The sequence below is a fragment of the Nilaparvata lugens genome, chromosome 3, assembly GCF_014356525.2.
Source record: "Nilaparvata lugens isolate BPH chromosome 3, ASM1435652v1, whole genome shotgun sequence".
Lineage (NCBI taxonomy): Eukaryota > Metazoa > Arthropoda > Insecta > Hemiptera > Delphacidae > Nilaparvata > Nilaparvata lugens.
In genome coordinates, this window is record NC_052506.1 from 6,757,655 (window position 1) to 6,779,572 (window position 21,918).

At 36.6% G+C, this 21,918-nt stretch overlaps 1 protein-coding gene across 1 annotated transcript in view; it reads right to left on the reverse strand.

Annotated features, from left to right (window-relative positions):
* Positions 1-21,918, reverse strand: part of LOC120350722 (neuroligin-4, X-linked-like) — a gene marked incomplete at its 3' end in the record, with an annotated part of 211,059 nt that continues 189,141 nt past the window's right edge. Inside the window, 1 exon segment of the mRNA XM_039425450.1 lies at positions 1-189. Within this exon segment, the coding sequence (XP_039281384.1) occupies positions 1-189 (189 nt within the window).

Here is a 21,918-nt window from a genome sequence, read left to right on the forward strand (position 1 = left end):
CTTTGGCCACAGGCGACACAGCAATATAGTTGGCCAGCGCTGCCCCCGTGCCGTGACCCATGAGGGTGATCCTCTCCGGATCCCCGCCAAAGGCGGGCAGATTCTCCCTCAGCCAATGCAGACCAGCCACCACATCCATCAGGCCAAAGTTGCCCTGAGCGCTCCCTCGCGAACCAGTCTTTAGGAAACCTGTAATCACAAAGAATCCACATTTTTACTTATTTATTAATTCATACAATAAGTACATCATCAAAATGATAGGGAGAGGAAAAATAAGGTAACCTTGTGCTATACCTCTCCCAAATTTAGATAGGGTTACATATAGTCCGAAATAGGTTGAGTCTTGTAGTTCTTCACTTCACAAAATTTTAGTCCTTAAATATGTTCACAAAGTAGGTTTTCAAATTTAGATGCTCCAAAAACAAAAAAAATTGTGTGGCGCACTCACACAACTTTCCTTGCCGTTATGAAAATTGATCACCTGAAGCTAGTGTTCCCGTGCATCTCAAGTCTACTATTAAAAGATTTGAGCCAGCTGGTGACAGGGCAGTAACACTGGAGACACACGAGGTCTGCTATCTCTTCATAGTGAATGATTTAATAGAGTCAACAGTAATTTACAATTGAATAATCAAATTTTCTCGAATTTAGAGTTTATTTTCAATTTTAGGTGAAATTGTTACTGAACATTAATTGTAGAGATGTTCATGCTCAATCTATTCCACTTGATTTTTTTTGTTCAAATTGTATCTGACGCCTGAAAATTGGGAATCAAAAATCAAACTTTGCATAGATGAGGTGAAGCTCCTGAAATTTTTACAGATATGGGACTTGTGACAGTTGATAGAGCTTATCAATGACTATTTTAGGTATGAATTCGATCAAAATCGTTGGAGCCGTTCTCGAGAAAATCATGAAAAACCCTGTTTTTGACAACATTTTCGCATTTTAGCCGCCAACTTGAATTGCATTTGATCGAAATTGTTCGTGTCGGATCCTGATAGTGTAAGGACCTTAAGTTCCAAATTTCAAGTCATTCCGTTAATTGGGAGATGAGATATCGTGTACACAGACGCACACACACTCATACAGACCAATACCCAATAACCACTTTTTTGGACCCAGGGGACCTTGAAACGTAGTGAAATTTGGAAATTGGGGTACCTTAATTTTTTTTCGGAAAGCAATACTTTCCTTACCTATGGTATAGGGCAAGGAAGTAAAAACACACTGTTGCCTCAATCACTGCTACCTCCTGGAAATTATTAACTCTGTGGTGTGAGCAAAGTGGCTCACAGGCTCAAAGTTTTGGACACCTGTAGTACACAATAAACACGCTCACTGAGCATAGCAGAGAAGAGCAGAGGGGACTCGCCCACTGAATCGCCCAGCTGGGCCATCAATCTCGCATGCACACACTCCACAAGTTGCAAGTTGGGTTTCTTCCGAGTTTCCAAGGCCTGTATGAAGCTAGTAAGGCGAACCCTTAATTGAGTTACAAAGTTAAGTTATCCGTATGAATTCTCATCTTAATGTTTCTTGGTATAGATGGAGACTACTCAACTAGTAGTTCTGTGGACAGTAGACCTCGCGCAGTAATAAACCACAGCCACAATAATGACAGTATACATACATTATGGAAACTTTGCTGGTACCCTGATGTATAAATCCGCCGTCTTGTTAGGAAGCGCCGCATTGTAATAGTATTGATGGTAGTAGGTTCGGATCACTTTAATGATCCGGATCAATTGATCTCGTTCACTGCACAAGCCAATCAGAAGACCAGGATTGGAACTTCCCAAGGTCACGTGACGTGTCTACTATTTGCGTCATGTAAAAAGCATTGGTTAGGTAGGCGTATTATTGACAGTTTCCATTCCGTACCTATTCTGTGCCACAGCCTCCTCCTATACTGTCCATCAGAGTGAATCCTGTCTGTATGTCATGTCGGCGAGATATCGGTGTGGAAACAGCTAATGGCTGTTGGGGTTGGTGTATCAAAAATGCTAACATCAAAAGCTAATCTCCTTCAAGACTTACTGGCAACAGGACAGCCCGAGTTCAAAGCAGAGAAAGGTCGAGAGACAATACTATGTTATTTTGGTGATTAATTGCATGAATTGATAGTTCATTTAATAGAGCAAAAAATTGCATTCAATGAGGCTGAAAATGATAGACCACACAGCAGTTGAATTTTCACCAAGTTACATTGAGATATTGAATTGCATGCGCCATGGCATGCAATTTATAATCCACTCGACAGCTGATTTATGATTGATAATTAAATCAAATATAATTTATAATTGATAGTCCACACAGCAGCTGAATTTTCACCAAGTACATTGAGAAATTGAATTGCATGCGCCACGGCATGCAATTTATAATCCACTCGACAGCTGATTTATGATTGATAATTCTATAGTTTGATTTTTACTCTAATATTGGCGTATGAAGGAGCCTTCTTTTCCTTTCATATTATCCTTGAAATTCAAAATTTCCAAAAACCTTGTATATACGTCGATGCGCAATGTAAAAAGGATCATACCTGACAAATTTCATAAAAATCTATTTCTGCGTTTCGCCGTAAATGCGCAACATATAAACCAGAGAGAACTTCTATAATGTGTATTCTGTGATATAAACATATTAACATTTAAACATAAAGAGAAATGCAAAAACAGTCGACTTGAATCTTAGACCTCTCTTTGCTCGGTCAATAACGTGTTTAACTTATTAGCTTCAAATTTTGAACAGGTACCTTTTCACGGATCAAGTTCGTTGGACAACAAAATTCATCGACTCCTTCGTCATTGTCACCGAAACTTTGTCTTCGTCAATGAAACTAGATTTTCATTGATATCGCTTTTTTCACATGTACTCACTACTTAAGTCCGAAGAATATTACTATTCATACTTCTCTAATACCAACGTGGGTTGAGTGATAGAGAGGTCTCTTACTGTCTCAACTTCGCCCACATAACTACTTGTAATGATTCAGATTCAAAGTGTAGAAAAAAGGCATTCATCTATCTGTCTACATGATCAAATGAACTACTGAAAAGATGGAGAATATTATCTCAAAGACCATATTGAAATAAGTGCTGGAATTCCACATATCACAGACTATGAACGTACCAGGTATACTGAGAATATTATTCCCATTGAAAAGACTGACTATTCATAATCATTGATCCGGGCTAAGTGGGAGAATTCCAATTGAAACTCATATTTATTATATTATTTTCACTGTTACGGTCAATTTTACTGTCACTAATAAGTGAGAATCTAGAATTAAATTTTGAAAAATACCAAGTGCCGGTTGCACAAAAGCCGGTTAAATCTTAATCGTAATTAATTTCATGAGACCCAATTAGAGAAGCCTTTTTTCGAAAAAGCCTTCTCTGTTTGGCTCTCGTGAAATTAATCAGGATTGAAATTCAACCGGCTTCTGAGCAACCGGGCCTAACTGTTATGAATCAGTTCCTGCTACAAGGGAAAGACACTACTCAGAGAGAAGTGTATGTTAGAGTGATTAAGATAAGAGAATTATTCATTTCTTCAGTATCTAGCCCAGTTTATCATCCAGCGTTTACTCTCAGAAAAAAACGTCAGTAGATGTTATGGATGGTAAGAGTATATTATCAATCTCATAAATAAGAAAATTTCTCTCTATCTCTCAGCCTATCATACAGCTTTTAGGCTCAACTCACACTTACGCGACTCAGGCCAAGAAGAGGCTCAACTCTAGTCGAGAGCATGTGTTCCCAAATAGTGACACTCAGAGCATTCGACTCTATAGTCTCCGCGACTGTCACCATTTGAAAACACATTCTCTCGACTAGAGTCGAGTCTCTTTCGACCTGAGTCGCGTAAGTGTGAGTTGAGCCTTAATCTTACCAAAGAAAGTTGTAAGATGTTAGAAATGGTAAGAGGATATTATCAATTCCATAAATTTAATTCAAACCTTCTTGAAATGTGTGACACGGTGGTACCTACTTATTTATTCATTGAATGTAATTATAGCAACCTTTTTTCGAAATCGATTGAATAACAGATAGTCCAGTCAATATAGAAATAAAAAAGGGGGTGTGCTTGCAATTTATATTGTAGTTCTGATTTTTTAATATATTATTTGTGTACATAAAAGAAGTCCAGAAACAATTTCTTTGTGCTAGATACAGGGTGGCCCAAAAACCTCGTATTTTCGGCTCATTTTCCAGTTTTTAGCTATTTCTGCCAAATCTCGTAATCGGACAGAAAAATCTGCTCTCGGCATTTTTTTCTAGATTATGAAATTCTGAATGAAATGAAATCATTCGGAACTCTCTATCTCCAATGTGTACTGAGTTTTGAAATTTGAAGGAAAAAATCAATTTTGATGAATTTTAGTTTTTGATCAACAATATCTCCCGATTGTTATCATTTGGATGTATAATTATTCAAAATCACTCTGGGCGTATTCTTGTGCTCTACAATCTGAGATCAAGTAGAGCGCTCTATCTCATATAGATTTCCAGGTACACCTGACAACAATGCTCCTTGTATTGTGAAAAGCACATAATTTTCAGCTTCAGCCATCATCACCAACTACATAGTCTCCACATTGATATTTCGCACTATGACATGAGTTCATAAGATTATGTTCCATGAGAATCACCCGTTAGATGCACTTCATTTCAGTATTTCATAGTGGAGAGGCGCGCTTAAGGACACCTCAAGGGTCAAAATTTCAAACACTTATAACTTCTGACACAATGCTCAGATTTCATCGTACTACACTTCATTCTTCTCGGCTCGTCAAGGCGGTCCAAAAGCATGCATCATAAGTCAAATTTGGTTGAAAAGTGGAAAATTTATAGTTGAGTGTACTTAACCCATATTCCAATACACAAAAAATGGCCAATTTCTATAATGGTCAATTTGGAAGAAAAATATCACAAGGATAACCTTATTATTTTATCAGCCAATGTGATTACATTAGTGTCATTTGCATTGTGAATAAATAAATAAATTAAAATAATATAATGGTGTTAACAGTGAAACTAGTTTTTACAATTCGTTTTTTCAGTCTATTATTTTATTAATTAAAAAAAAGTGCTCTAATTCTATTTTATAAATAATTTCAAGCCGTTTGATTAATGGAGTTATGCTCCAATTTCAGTTCACGTCTTTAGTTCCATCGTTCTAGCAGTTCTTTCTTTCACTACCATAACTCGGATATCAGTTATAGCTCAAAGAGAAATACCCTATGATTGATGTCGTGACCATTTCCAGGTGAAAAGACCAACGTTCCAAAGCAATGCATCAAAGCATAGCAAGAGCGGTCCAGTATTTCTAGCGAAATCTTGGAACAATGAGCTGATAAAAAACGGAGGTGCAGGAGTGAGTTTGACCCACTAGAGTTTGGAATCCCTCCACCTTTTGTCGCCATACTTTTTGCCAACATAGCAAGTTCATTGGAGCGATTAATCAGCTGGCTTGCCTGCCTGCTTGATGCTTTTTCCTCTGCAAACTCTCAACACATTCTCTCTCACTCACTCTCGCTCGCTCTTTCTCTCCCGTTGTCTGGTTGCAGTCCCAACATTTTCTCTCTTACTCCTCTCTCACTCTCTCTTGGTCTTTCTCTCCCGTTGTCTGGTTGCAGTGAGCTCTTTGCAGAATACTCCTTGAGTAGCAGCAGCTAGAGCCCATTTCTCCATGGACATGGTCCGTAAAGAAGGGATTATCACTTCATTTTTCTTCCAGTTCTTTGGCGTCGTCCAAATCCCCACTATGGCGGGGGCCCGATCATACTTACTCACCATTACAAAGTATATCAACATTTGTCATGGAATTTCGAGCATTTATTCTGGCTCTCCTGGTACTTGGTTCACAAATGGTTCTCTTGGAAATGTGGTTGAGGAACATTGATGAAACGTAAAATGGATGGAAAAAAGATTGCGAATATAAATCTTATCCAACTGAAGATGTATTATTATGAGGTCAACGTTATAATGACAGTGGAGAAAGATAGGAGAAAAACGCAGCCGATCCCCTGTCTTATTCAGCACTGCCAATGCCTTCTATAGACGGTAGCTAATACAAGTTTATTGATTCAAGTAACGGTTCATTCTTGTTTAAAATTATCAATTATATTTCATTAAGCGAAAAATTATATTTTCCTCCACCTACTATCAAAAGTCTCATTTTACACCCTGGAATCGAATACTAAAGTACTACTTTTCCTCCCATGGGACTAAAAATAATTCCCAGCGGGAAAAGTGATCACTTTTACTCCCAAGGGAGTAAAAATAAACCCATAAGATTAACATGGGAAGAAGTCCGACAACGCCGCGATTGAAGAATGAGGAATGTGGCAACACTGTCGTGGTCGGTAGAGGAAAAGTAAAAGAGCTCTATTTCGATCTTTGGAATATTTTAGCTCTAGGAAGTATAGCTCTATTTCGATTGTTAGGTTATGTTCAACCGTTGGTGGATATGAAAAAGTACACACCTCTAACGTCATCGGCATCTCTACGAGAGCGTTCATCTAAAGGTACGTTTTCGTTTATGCGAACTTTTCCGCAGTCGACGACGGCAAGCATTGTTGACATTCATATTGTCCAAATTTCAAGTGTGCTAAAAGAGCTCTATTTCGATCTTTGGAATATTTTAGCTCTAGGAATAAGTAGCTCTATTTCGATTGTTAGGTTATGTTCAACCGTTGGTGGATATGAAAAAGTACACACCTCTAACGTGGATATGAAAAAGTACACACCTCTAACGTCATCGCATCTCTACGAGAGCGTTCATCTAAAGGTACGTTTTCGTTTATGCGAACTTTTATTTAATTATTCAATATACAAATTATTCATTGTATAGGTATTGGTGTAGGTGGAGGAAAAATGTTGTGTGCATCACGGGACTAAAGTACTTATTCTCCCTCAGGGAAATTGTCGCCCTCGGCTACGCCATCGGGCGACAACAGTTTCCCTCAGGGAGAAAAAGTTGCACTTTAGTCCCTAGATGCACAAATAACTATTTCCTACAGTTACCTTGTAAAGTGACTATTCCTGCACTGATTACAAATCGCAAAGAATCACTTTTTCGCACTAGTGCACAAAGTGATTACTTTGCGTACTCCAGATTTGCAACATGGCAACACAAAATAGTTGGGTTATATGGAGGATTAGTGCACGGAAACCAAAATTAAGTTGGTAACAATGACTGTGGTTAGATTTAGATAAGAATAATTTCAATGGCTACTCTACATTCATGATAAAATCCAAATCTAGAAATCCAAAACAAGAATAATATTCATCTAAATCATAATTACTGAATAATCATCATTTACGAATTCTCATCATCTAATAATAAATGATAGTTCTTTTCTATTGATAATTATTATTTCAACTGCAAGCAATGGGAAAAGTAGCAAATGTACATTATAAAATTCGAATTTCGAGGTTAAATTATTACCATTCGATATCCATATGAATAAAAATAATAAAAAACATAAAAATACTACAATAAATATTCTCTGTTGTCTATGTTATTTTTATAAATATTTTTCAGTTCACTTTGAGCATTTTTCTCGGTAATTTGAATAAAAGTGTAAATTTCTGAATCCTGTTTCAGTACTTTTTAGCTGGATGGAACAAACTTATAGATACGATTCTTCCCGCTAGGTCACGCGCTTGTCGGTTCAGCCATCTTGCAGCCATCCCAATAAGCTGTTGGCGTGTATTTTGAATGCGAATTTTTTCTTCTATCTGTATTTTTTCTGATTCTTGAATGAATAAAAATGAGAACAACTATCGCTGAGAATTTTTAACTTCAATTGGATTATTAACTTTTAAATGAATTGAGGTTGTTATTAATAACATCATCACACACACAAACTTTTGATGGATTTCAGCCATCATTTTACTCATAATTACCCACTTTCTATATTCAATGGTAACTGTAGGAAAAGTTTAATGTGAAATACGTGAGCAAAGTTACCCTGTTGCACTCAAGAAGCCATTCATGCTTTCTTTCGGTGCAGCAAACTGCCACTTTGCGCACTAGTTGCACAAATAACTATTTTCATACCAGGTGACCAAAATCATGACGTCTCACTATTCTAGCTACAATTACATCTCAAACAAGAGACAAGTTCACTCATATACGATCTGTCTATTCGCTTATTGCAGGAAACGCGATAACAGAGGAGTCTAGAATTGGAGCGAGTTCTCGAGAATGTGAGGCAAGCAATGCTGGGGAACAAGGATGTTAAATGCCTTGCATGGCAGACTGAAGGCATTAAAGGGTCATAAGGGCTCAGTGAAACTTGATGATGGTGGGTAGCAAAATAACTTCTTCTTCTTCTTCTTCTTCTTCTTCTTCTTCTTCTTCTTCTTCTTCTTCTCCTCCTCCACCTTCTTCCCCACCTTATTCCTTTACATCTTCACCACCTTTTCATCCTTCTTCCCCTCCTTCTTCTCCTCCTCCTCCTCCTTCATCACCTTTCTCTTCTCCACCTTCTGACCCACTTTTTCCTCCTGCTTCTTCTCATCAATCATCTCCTCCTTCTCCTTCTCATTCTTCTCCTTATTCTCTCTTCTTTTTCTTCCCGTCCTCTTTCTTCTTCTTCAACTATTTCTTCTTCTTCTTTTCCTCTTCCTCCGTTCATTTTTTCTAGTCCATCTTCTTCTTCTTCTCCTCCGTTCATCTTTTCCTCCCGCCTTCTCATCCTTTTTCTTTTCCTTCTTCTCCTCCTTTTCTTTCCTCCTTCTTTCCCTCCTCTTTCCACTTCTTCTTTTTTTTTTCTCTCCTCTTTCTCCCTCTTCTTCTCCTCCTACTCCTCTCCTTCTTCTCCTTCTCTCTTTTCTCCTTCTTTTAACCTTCCCTCTCCTCCTGCTTCTTCTCATCCTCCTTCTCCTCCTTTTTCTTCTCCTTCCTATCCTCCTTCTCCTTCCCCTTCTTCTCCTTCTTTTCTCTTTTCCTTCTTCTCCTCCTCTTTCTTCTTCCTCTATCTCTTCTTCGTATTTTTCTCCTCTTTCTCCTTCTCCTTCTCCTCCGTTCATCTTTATCTCCCGCCTTTTCCTCCTTCTTCTTTTCCTTCTTCTCCTCCTTCTCCTCCTCCTTGTTTTTCTCCTCCTTCTTCTTCATCCTCTTCTTCTCCTTCTCTTCCTCCTTCTTCTTTTTCACCGGCTTTCTCCTCCTTTTTCCTCTCCTTCGTCTCCTCCTTTTTCTTTCCCTTCTTCTAGTTTTTTCTCTTCTCCTTCTTCCCCTCCCCTTTCTTCTTTTTCTTCTTCTTTTCCCCTCTTTCTCCCTCTTCTTCTACTCCACTCACATTTTTCACCCGCCTTCTCTACCTTCCTGAAGAGGCTCTTCTTTTTCTCCTCCACCTTCATCTTCTTCCCCTCGGTTCATCGTTTCCGGCCGCCTTCTTCTCCTTCTTCTCTTTTCTCTTCTCCTTCTTCTCCTCCTCTTTCTCCTTCTTCTTCTCCTCCGTTCATATTTCTCTCCCACCTTCTCCTCCTTGTTCTTCTCCACCTTCTCCTTCCTCTTCTTTTTCTCCTCCTCCTTCATCTTCTTCTCCTCGGTTCATCTTTTTCTCTCGCCCTCTCCCCATTCTCCCACTCCTCCTTCTTATTTTCTCCTCCTCCTCCTCCTTCTCCTTCTTTATCACCTGCGTTCAACTTTTTCTCCCACCTCCTCATCCTTGTTCTTCTCCTTCTTCTCCTTCCTCTTCGTTTTCTCTTCCTCCTTCATCTTCTTCTCCTCGGTTCATCTTTCTCTCCCACCCTCTCCCCCTTCTCCCACTACTTCTTATTCTTCTCCTCCTCCTCCTTCTCATTCTTTATCTCCTGCGTCCAACTTTTTCTCCCACCACCTCATCTACTTCTCCTTCTTCTCTACCCCTTTCACCTCCTCCTTCTTCTCCTTCTTCTTCTTCTCCCATGCCGACAACAACAGTCTCACTTATCCTCAAAGCTCTTGCAGCAAACTTCTAGGGCCTAGGGCGACTTTGTACCAGCTTCCGTCACTATAGTGTGCGGTCAGAGACCTGCATTGCATTGCTGGCACTCTCCTACCACCACAACACTCACCGATAAAGTAATTAACTACTAATACGCTTAGGCCGAAACAGGTTGTCCAACATTGTTTCCAGGTGAAGTGACTTCGATGATACTTGATAATCTCACTGTGTTCGGTTGGCAACACTTATGGTTTCAGTTTAGAGTTTATTGAAGATCCAGCAAATCTATCTCAAGATGCTGTTGAAAGCTGCTGGAATTATTTATTTTTTTATTTATCCATTTGTTGATATAGCCAAGTCAACGAAGTGTTATGGAGGGAAAAGTTTGGAAGACAATTTTTGACCCCGCAGTTCTTTCAGGGTAGTGAGGAGGTAGACATATCAGAAGTCCCAACCCCTACCCACTGTGTTAAGGGGGTGGATCAAAGGTACCATTTTTTGGTTTCTCTTATATAACTCGAAAACAATGCATTTTACAGACCTGACTATTCAATAAGAAATTCAAGCTTACATAATTTCCTATAATATTGACCTCACAAAGTTTTCTATATCTCTTTCACTTTTCGAGATATCCGCTCTAAAAGATGTGACATTTTTGAAAAATCACATTTTCCCTCAATTTTTTTACTATTTTTGATCTTATAACTTATTGAATATCGATGGAAAAAATCCATGCTGATCATGAGCTTCTAGAGCATCAAATTCTCTCCAGTTTGATGTATAATTTCACAAGTTTACGTACATTTTTTCAATTGAAAAAAAATTAAATTGAAAAATCCCCACGACTGTTGCAGCAGCTTCAGTGTTGAGTATAAGATCTTCAGTTAAATAATAAGTAAAAATAAGTCAGGCTTCTCGATATGGGTTAGATTACAAGCCTGACTATGTGGTTTCTCAGGAGAACTTTGTATTTACCTTCAAAGAATAAGATTCTGCATTAAACCAATTTCGACTGGAAAAAATCCATGCTGATCATGAGCTTCTAGAGCATCAAATTCTCTCCAGTTTGATGTATAATTTCACAAGTTTACGTACATTTTTTCAATTGAAAAAAAAATTAAATTGAAAAATCCCCACGACTGTTGCAGCAGCTTCAGTGTTGAGTATAAGATCTTCAGTTAAATAATAAGTAAAAATAAGTCAGGCTTCTCGATATGGGTTAGATTACAAGCCTGACTATGTGGTTTCTCAGGAGAACTTTGTATTTACCTTCAAAGAATAAGATTCTGCATTAAACCAATTTCGACCAAAAAATGACTTATGTTATTTCTGAAATGACCTGTTCTTATGCAAAAATAGACCAATTGCCAAAGGAATTTGGAGAGAATGTTTTGAACACAATTTTTGACTTTGCAGCTTTGTTGGGACCAGTTAGGGGGTGAACATATCAAAAGTCCCCATCCCTATCCCTTGTGCTAAAGAGATAAGGGTGGTTTAAAAGTTGCATTTTTCAATGTTTTGCTTACATGCTCATATCTTGAGAAAAATGCGTTCAACCGACATGACTAACTAACAACAATACGTTGATGTTATCTGATTCAATATCATTTTTCTGAGGTCCGTCTTTTATTTCCGTGATCTGAGATATCAAAGCTATATAATCATCTCTCTCAAGAGACACATAAACTTTATTGGAAACTTGGGAGGCTGCAAATACAAGAGATAATATTGAATAATTTTCAATTGAAATTCAGTGTTTCAAACATTGAAACAATACTCTACAAATCCATATCACACAAAACAACGCATTAACAACACTCTCGATAAATATTAGATTATCCACCAAAGCAAAGTCGAAAATAAAGTCATATAAATTTATGAGCGCCCGAATCAGGGAAACTTATTCCCGATAAAACTATATATAGACGCGTTTATATTACCGGCGATAAATTTTTCCGGAATGGCCTATAAAATTGTCGGCAGAAATATTTCCGAGGCATTAAAAAAAACCGGCGCACGGTCTTTATTTTTGCAGCCGCCGTCATTAATAGGAGATTTCTGCGGTGGTCCTAATAAGGAGAGTGTTTGGGGCTAGAGGGGAAGTTTTTTAAAATGATGAGGTTGCAGGGGAGGGGAATTGGCCGGCCAGTGACAAGGGTGGGGGTGGAAGTATTGAGAGAGGAAGTTTCGTCTGGTCGTTCATTTCCCACGTTTAAGGGCTCCATAAAAAAACGGAAGTTTGCGCCAGACCCTGGATTCTTCCGGGAGGGGTTACGGGTTGGGTGGTGGAGGTCCAAAAACGCTTCAAGATTTCTCCCAAACCATTTTCCAACTTTCCTATTCTCAACAATTCGACAAGCGCGCACTCTCTCACTCTCTCTCTCTCTGAAGAGCACGCTAATTAAATTGTGGACAAGATAGAACAATACATCCGCGTTCAAAATTACGAGTACTTTCTTCTTCGAAACTCTGACTAATCCAAATCATCATTTTCTTCACTGCTGCTAATTGGTGCCGATGAATGATGTTCGTTCGCTTCTACTTTGTCAATTCACAGTTGCGAATTGATTCACAAAATCCTCGGCAAAAACGGATTTTCGGATGAGATGGAAAAGCTGTGACGTCTGTCTTTCTCTATAACCCGAAAATATTGGATTATTTCCTACCTTCACAATACTAAATCACCCTTTCCTTGTGAATACGGTTGCTCTGGAAGAAACTCTTCAGTATTTTATCACCTCCATAGTCCATAACCTATCAATCATTCAATTTCAAACTGCTACACGTATTCTGAAAAAAAACTAACTAGAACAACTCTGATTGCTTTGATTATTTTGAAAGGAACATGACGTTTATTCTCTATGACTGGTAATTTCATTACTTCTCTTTACTTATTTTCATTCATCTATTTATTCATTTATTTTATTTTATTTATTTATTTATATTTTCCACAAAGAAACACTGTTTGGGGGAGAAAAACTAAGGATAATCCTTGTAGTATTTCTCTCGCAAATTTAGATAGGTAACATTTTAAAAGTCCAAAATAGGGTTATGATTTAACATTACTAAAATTTAGTCCATTTTCACTCAAAAACAACGAAAACTATGATTTTTAAATTTTGACGGTTGAAAACCGAATAAAAAACAAAAATATCACACTCAAATCACCATAATTAAAAATTTTTGAGTAATTTTACAAAATTTAGAGCCAGAAAAAACACAACTAACTATTTACCTATTTACTATTTTGTTTGGATCTTGTTTTCAGTTTTTTTTCTGAAACTCAGTAGTATATTAGTTTTTTTATTTTCATTTCAATGTATTTTTTTCAAATTGTATGCTCAATGTGCGTTATGAGAGCAATAATGGGATTCAGTTCCTGGGGCCCTCAAATATGCAAATTTTCAAATAAATAAATAATTCGTTAAACAGAATTGTATCAAGAAAGCAACGCTTCTGCAGTATATGACACGTCAAAGTGTGATCTCATAATTACTATTTGAATCAACTTGACTTTTTAAAGTTGACCTGATTATTGTAAGATAGAATATACTACACCTTATTTGACTGATAGTTCAATAAAAATTTATATAATTCTGCGGTTGTAATTTCGAACTAGTTGGTTGAGTGATATGATGGAATTGAATTCATATAAATATATACTATGTTCTTCTCATGTAAACACAATTCCCATTTTTTTTAAGTCTATCAATACGACTTAGAACCGATATATTCAGCCTATAGTGAGGTCCACGTTATAATGGTAGAGTTTAACTAGCGATGGTAGGCTATTGCTATCCTTGTCCATCATTCAACAAAGCGAATAGCGCTATCTCTTCCTCGCTATGCTCTATTGCCGGATCGTCTTTTGAAAAATGTAGAATTATTAATGATTTGACAAAATATCCCATCTTAATAATGAAATTTCATTACGACATTTTTGAAAAATATAATTTCTTGCTTAATAAAATATAATTGATTATTTTAAACGAGTATGAACAGTTTATATTACATCAATAAACCTGTATTAGCTACTGTCTATAGAAGACAGAAGATCGGCAACGTTGCTCTCCTTTCTTTCTACACTGCCATTATAACGTGGACCTCACTATGGTATCCTTCGTTTACCAACCACAATAGACAGGAAAACACAACAAATTACACATAACAGGTGAAATAAGATGAAATTTTGGAAAAATCACTTGGAAGGAAGCTGGGATGCTCGTTTGTAATTAAAATTCTATGTACTCACACCAACCTTACACACACTCATACTAACCTTACACACACTCATACAAACCTTACACACACTCACACCACCCTTACACACACTCATACAAACCTTACACACACTCATACAAACCTTACACACACTCATACAAACCTTACACACACTCACACCAGCCTTACACACACTCACACCAACCTTACACACAGTCATACAAACCTTACTCACACACTCACACCAACCTTACACACACTCACACCAACCTTACACACACTCATACAAACTTTACACACACTCATACCAACCTTACACACACTTATACAAATCTTACACACATTCAAACCAACCTTACACACACTCAACCTTACATCACTCCATAGCTTTCTTCTCCATTATTGCACATTATAATTTTCATTCTTTTCGAGATTTTTTCAATATTCCTCTCCAATTTCATCCCCATTTATTAGCACACCTAATATTCCGTAAAAATATCTCCATTTAAGGCAGCTCCCGTTCCCAGTTATACTTCCATTGCACCAGGTTAAAAATAACACGAGTTTCAACTCCAGAATTTCATAACAGTTTCTCAGAAGAAGTACCCGACTTTGATATAATCATATTCCGAGAAACAAGCAATACTGCAACGTTGTATCCAAAGGGATACAATTCCCACGAAGTGAGAAACATTTCAAATTCATCGCGGAACTTTGAAAAATTCCACCACAGTCGAGAGTGTTCTGTAATGAATGTTTCATTGAGAGTTTGTCTACTATTGAGTAACACAAGCTGCAACAGGGAAAAGTTGTTAAAAACTGAGAAGAACAAGTGAGGCAGTGATACTCGGAGCTAAACAAGTAGCAAGTCAATGCTACTCAGCTACTAATATAAGTATCAGTCCCTGTGATCTACAGAGCTTGCAAGTTCTTGAAAGTTGGAGAAAGCAGTGCGCAAACATTCGCTCCACTCAAAGAAAGTTGGAGTATTGAAACTTGCGATTGGTTCGAGCCAATCAGAAAGGTATCTCTGTCCTTATTTAGCATCATCAGATCACTTTCTGTTTCACATGACACATAAAGTTCTCCGTGATTGAAGCTTAAAACTTTTGGTGAAGTTCATGAACAAGTATGATAATGTAGTTAATTTGTAATTCCTTGAAAAGGTGCGCCATTTTGAGTAAACATGGTTCTTCACCTCTGTTTTCTTAGTAGCTTCCAAAGATTTAAATCGATGTGGATTAAGATGGTGTTGGAATTTCTTTATTATTATATTAGCTTATTATTATATATATATATATATATATATATATATATATATATATATATATATTCCATTCCATCTCTATTAGCATCAAGAATAAAGAATGAAGTTTTGAAGAATAAAAGTTTTAAAGTTTTTAAGAATAATGTTTCATTCCTCTTCATGATCCATTATTTTATAACTTTCTATTATTCTTGATTCTCGCTTCTCCTGTTCCACTCAAAATTTTATAGAGTGATTTCCCATCCTCATCATACTCCGATTCTCTCATTTATTATTCTCCTTCAGTTCCATTTTCTCTACTCTCTGATACTTTCGGTAGAGAGTTAGGAAGGATATTTTGAATATTCTTTCCGAAGAATGGACATTGATATTATGTCCATAGCTCCGCCAATTTATGTAGATGCATAACAATATTATCTATAGTTATTACAAATTGATTTTTCGATATCATATACAGTTCAATAATTATTTTCTTAGTCTATATTATTGAATTCATCTATAATTGAATAAAAACACAAATATGTTGCCAAATTCTACACTGTTTTATTTAGTACTCGACCAGTTGACTGTCAAACTTGAAAATGTGACCGGTGTGGTCACAAAACCTTGGACACTGAATAAAACAGTGTAGAATTTGACAACATATTTGTGTTTTTATTCAATTATGGAACGGTTCTACAATATTGACAATGACTCAGTCGAAATTCATCTATAATTTTGCTGTATTTTAAGCTATTGTATATAAGTGTATAAGCCAGTATATATTGTAATCTACATAAATAAAGTACTCAATCAATCAATCAATACTTTATCATGGAAAACTCAACGTAATGGTCCAGTGTTTATTTATTTATTGATTCATTCATAGACAACAAGTATAATCAAGTTGTAAGCAACAAGCATTCACCCAAAATGGCTTTCAACCTTGATTTAGAATAAACAGTCCAGAGGTTAAGTAGAATTCATGATTTGATTTACACACTATTTTAAACTGGCTGGAAGAATTCATTTGAACACAAACTTGAAAATGCAGAAAAAAGCACTTCGGATTTTGGGGGGAGTGGGTCCATCTTTCTCCTGTAAGATCATATTCAAGGCACTCCGACTACTTACAGTTCCAGCGATATACTTCCTTGAAGTTGTTTCGTTTTGTGTTCAAAAACAAAAATATTTTTAATGCTAACAGAATTTGTCATACTTATGAAACACGAGGTAAAAATACAGGATTATTCCAGTTCCCTATCCATAGACTGACTCTTCTCGAAAAGGGACCGTACTATTCAGGACTCAAGTGTTTTAATTGCATTCCTGAGGATATAAGGCTGTGTAGCAGCTATAAGTTATTAGTTTCAAAGATAATTAGGACACTGGCAGAGGCTTGTCCTTATACCATTGAGGAGTGTTTTAGAGCATTCATGCGACTCCATTCTAAAAATGACATGTTGTATGCCACTTGAGCACCGCTTAGAATTTGTGGCTTCACACAACAAAAATATAATAATAATAATAATAAAACGTGTTGATGAGAGAGTTTCAATGTATTATTTCCCAGAGAACATCAAAATTTTTTCTGTTTAAAGAAATAGTAGGAAGCCATACTCTGGCACAAAAACTTGAACCATAGAGAAACAATAGCATAATAGCTTAGGCTATTGTTTCTCGATGCTTGAACACACATGTGTGAATTGTTTATTTGTTCTTATGTATGTTTATTTTTATTCGTTTCTGCCACTGCTTAACCATGCGACATAAATATACTATTTGAGTTGGAAACAGCGATATTGTCATTATCATTATTCATTTCCACCTTATTCCGTTCTAATAATATTCTGCAGTTCATTCCATGAAAGTTGTTGATTCCGAAGTCGCACTGATAAGTTTTATGAAACATGATATGCCTCCTAGTTCCGTTAGACGAGTCTAAGTTTGAGAAGCCGATTACACTAAATGACATCCCTGTAATTTAATCACCACCAAGTGAAATGCTATAAAAACTTCCAAACTTGATCAAATTTGTTTCAAATGAAGCTCCACTCCAGTTGACAAGCTCTCACTCAGATTAGAAGGGAATCCAACTAACAAACAAGATAAAAAAAATAGAAGCGATACAATTTCAAGTAATCCTGCATTGTGCAAGCACATCTCGAATTGCGCCACAGTAGAGAGAGACGAAATCAATCCACACGACAGCCTCTGCTTCAAAAGTGATGGATCGCTCTCTATTCCACCGGGTAGGAAATCGACCCGATATTGTTTCATATTTCTTTGTCACTTTTCTCGATCGCTTGTGTGTGAATTCAGCAGGCAGCTAACAAAAACAATGTTCCACCATATATATACTAATACGTATATATCTATAAGCTACCTGCTACTGTGGAGCACTAACCCACACAAGTGTATAAATATATATATTATTGTAAAGCGCAACGTATGTCTAGGTGTTTTTTCAAAATGCTGAGAAAGCAGATATTCTCACAATTCTCGAAGGAAATGAAAGAGCAGAAAAGAAAAATCGGGTACCGTGTCGTAAGAAGCAGCTGGATGATGTGTGTGGTTTCTCGGGATGGGTGGGTGTAGTTTTCTAGGGAGGGGGAAGTGGAAAAACGAAGAAAAGGGGTTAGGAAAATGCAGGAAAAGCCGATCGGACGACAGTCACGTATAATTTAGTATTTGTTGCAGCAGTTGTGGCGAGAAGCTGAAGTGTGTGAGAAAGAGGGAGTGTGTGGGAGAAGTGAGAGGAAACGAAAGAGAGAAAAGCACTTCCATGTCATTTAGCTTTAAAATATGCTCATCTCAAGACCAGGCCATTCAACCCCTGTGGCTGGTAGGATTATATAACACTGACGTCTGTCTCATAACTTTCCTTTCTAACAGTGCAACATTTTCATTGTTAGCTTTTTATAAACGCCTAGTTGGCGAACCGAGCATGATGTCTCTATGAAGGTTGTCATTGTCCTCTAAATTTCCAATTCCGTATGTGATTTATCGATTTGGTTTTTCATGATTTCCATTTTTGATTAATACCTGATTGATACCACTTCATTGATACCTGACTTTGATTGAAATCTGATTGATACGACTTTTTTTGATAGCTGACTTTGATTGATACCTGATTGATACCTGATTGATACGACTTCATTGATAGCTGACTTTGATTGATACCTGATTGATAAGACTTCATTGATACCTGACTTCGATTGATACCTGATTGATACGACTTCATTGATACCTGACTTTGATTGATAACTAAATTATACTACTTCATTGATACCTGACTTTGATTGATACCTGATTAATACGACCTGATTGATCGATTGATCTAGGTTGAAAAATTCTAAAATCCATAGAAATTATCCGTTCTGGATGTTGGATCTGGATTTGTGGATTGATCGAAAACCAGAGAATGGAAAGTTTCATTGAGTTTATTCCTCGAGTTGACATTGCTTCATACTCATCACTATCGACGTAATCAACTTAGATTTGATTTAACATTTTTTTCAAATCAAATTTTATTTCGCCACAACGAAAATAATACAATAAAAATATTAATCCTCAATACAAAGTTGAAAAAACATATTGATCAATATTTTAAGTATACACGAAAAAAACAACTTTGTCAAAACAAATTAACATGTTTGGCGCTGCCTGCAAAACCGAAGTTTGAGTGCTGGCAGCGAGTATCGATATTATTTTTCAAAATAAAAAATTCAATGAAGAAATGAATAGATGAAGCAAGAAAGAATATACATATTAAAGGAAATAAAAATAAACATAGTATAAACATGAAAAGGACATTAAACTTGAATACTCTATATTATTATATACACACATGCTCCTATCACATCACTGAATACTACTCAATTTTTCTGTTAATAATATCCAATACACAGTTCTATTGAATTCATATTGGACATACTAGTCTGGAAGAATATGGCACAATCTTTCAAGTGGATTGCATTGATGGTAAATTGAAGATTGGAAATTGATGATCTTCTATCTATATAATAAGAGAGAGTAGGGTTGTGTTTGTTCGCATCGAAACATGCCAACTTGTGGTTTGCATACCTGAAAAACGGGAATGATCTAGATCTCCAAATTTTGCACATAGATTCTAAAAATATCAATCTCGTGCACCTCGAAGCCCAAATTTCAATTTTCCTACTAGATTTTTCAGAATTTATGTTCAAATTTCATTCATGGAACATGAATATATTATTATAGTTGAAATGTACATACCATTATGTTAATATAAAACTATAATCTAGAGAGACTACCTCCTCGAAACAGATATTCAAATTGACAACTAAATTAATAACCAGCCAATTTTGTCAGGTTGGCATCAAGGTTTCTTAACAATATTTGAGTTCTGTCACTTTATTAGGTCAGCACCAAGTTGAAGAACTTATTTATACTATAATGAAGGAAAGAACTGGAACACACGTAGGGGATAGGAAATTCACGAATGACGCATCATCACGTCTGAACTACTAAACTGATTAGCTCAAATTTTTTCATACTGTTTCTTGATTTACCGAGGATGGTTATAGGCCTATTTTCAATTCTTCAAAATTTCATTACATCAAGTTTTCAAATAGACCCTTGCGGAGCACGGGTTACCTGCTAGTAATATAATAAAGGAGAGAATCGGCTTATAGGGATAGAAAATTCATGAATGACCCATAATCACGTCTGAACTACCCAACTGATTAACTTGAAATTTTGTATATAGATTATTTATTTACGGAGGATGGTTATGGTCCTATTTTAAATGCTTCAAGAAATCAGTTTGTCAAGTTTTCAATTAGACCTTTGCGGAGCACGGGTCACCTTTCAGTTTACAATAAAGTATTGAACAACTGATAGATGCTGTTGCTAGCCTGAATTCCTACATCAATTATTTTCATCTTCCATTCTACTTTGGCTATTCAGTTGCTTCTCGCCAGTCTTTTTGAATGAGATTCTGACAGTTGATAGCATCTCTAAATAAGATCACCTCCTCTACTTCAACCTTCGAACTTGTTTACAACTCAGTTGATTTTATATTTCAAGAATTTCACGTTATAGCTTTATTATTTGAGAATTCGTAATAATAAAGTCAAGTATACAGAGTGAATCATATGTATGGGAGCCCCCTAATAAGTTGGAGACTGTTGTAGATATGATACTCTTACTTTCAGGATAAGATATTGATAAAATATTCTACCTTTTGATTCACAACTGAATTTTAACCCCTCATAAGGGGATGACTTAGGGGTGGTAACTCGAATATTTTAAATGTAAACACCAATCGAGTGGTACATCATTTTAAAGGCCTTTTTAATACAAGAAAGATGGCATCGATACAAATGTTCTATGATACTCGTATCCAAAATGGCGGCTGATTGGAGTTTCAGTTTTAAAAGAAATAGGGGTTGCAACTCGAATATTTTGAATGTTAACACCCATAGTGTGGTACATAATTTTTAAGGCTATTCCAAAACAAAAATGATGACATCAATTGAAATGTTCTATGACATTTTAATCCAAAATGACGGCTGATTGAAGTTTTAGATTTTACATAAAATTTGATAAAGTTCAATCAGCTGCCATTTTGGACGAAAGTCAGTTGTACGTCAAAAGGTAGAGTATTTGATCAATGACCTATCCTGAAAGTTAGAGTATCATATCTACAACAGTCTCCAACTTATTGATGGGTTTCCATAAATATGACCCACTCTGTATGAAGAGTATGATACCAATATTACCATGTTCATTCACGAGTATATTACTTTGATCATCAGGAAATAAAAATTCAAGTATCCTCCATGAAAAACTCATATTCACAACATGTTTCAACATCCTAGTGTAATATTTTTGAGTGAGTGAAAATTCTTATTCTCATTTCCTGATAAATAAGAGTAGCCTTCACAAATAAAGTTGGTACTCTGATCATTTCTAGAAACAAAACTAATACAACCGTCACGTCATGTGTGTGTCAAATAACTCACATGAGGCAGGCAGACTCCTGATGCTCGGAATAATTCATGCCACGAACAAGTGTGACGGTCGGAGCGAGTCGGCAGATGGAGCGGCATTTTCCATGCGGTGGCCACTGCATCACAACTGGGGTCGGAAAAGTTGAGAAAAGTCGGAAAACGTCGGAAAATGCGGCCTGTGACTGCTGACCGGACGCATTCCCGATGCAAATCTAGGCCTGACCCTATATATATATGTATATATCATTTCGAATAGCATTTTCACTCTGTTTCCCAATGTCTGCTTGGATGCTGTATAAACTCATGGCGAATCCCAGCCAAGGGTTGCATCCATCCTTGTTGGATAGTTGTGAGAGCACGGCCATTCATTTCGTGCGTGTAGGATTCCTGTGCCAGTCCTTCATTTCCTCTGTTTCTGGTTTATATTATGGAACTTCTGTAGTTATAGTTCAATCTCTCATTCGTAGAATACAGTATCGTATTCACTCTCCTTCTCCGGGCTACTGATT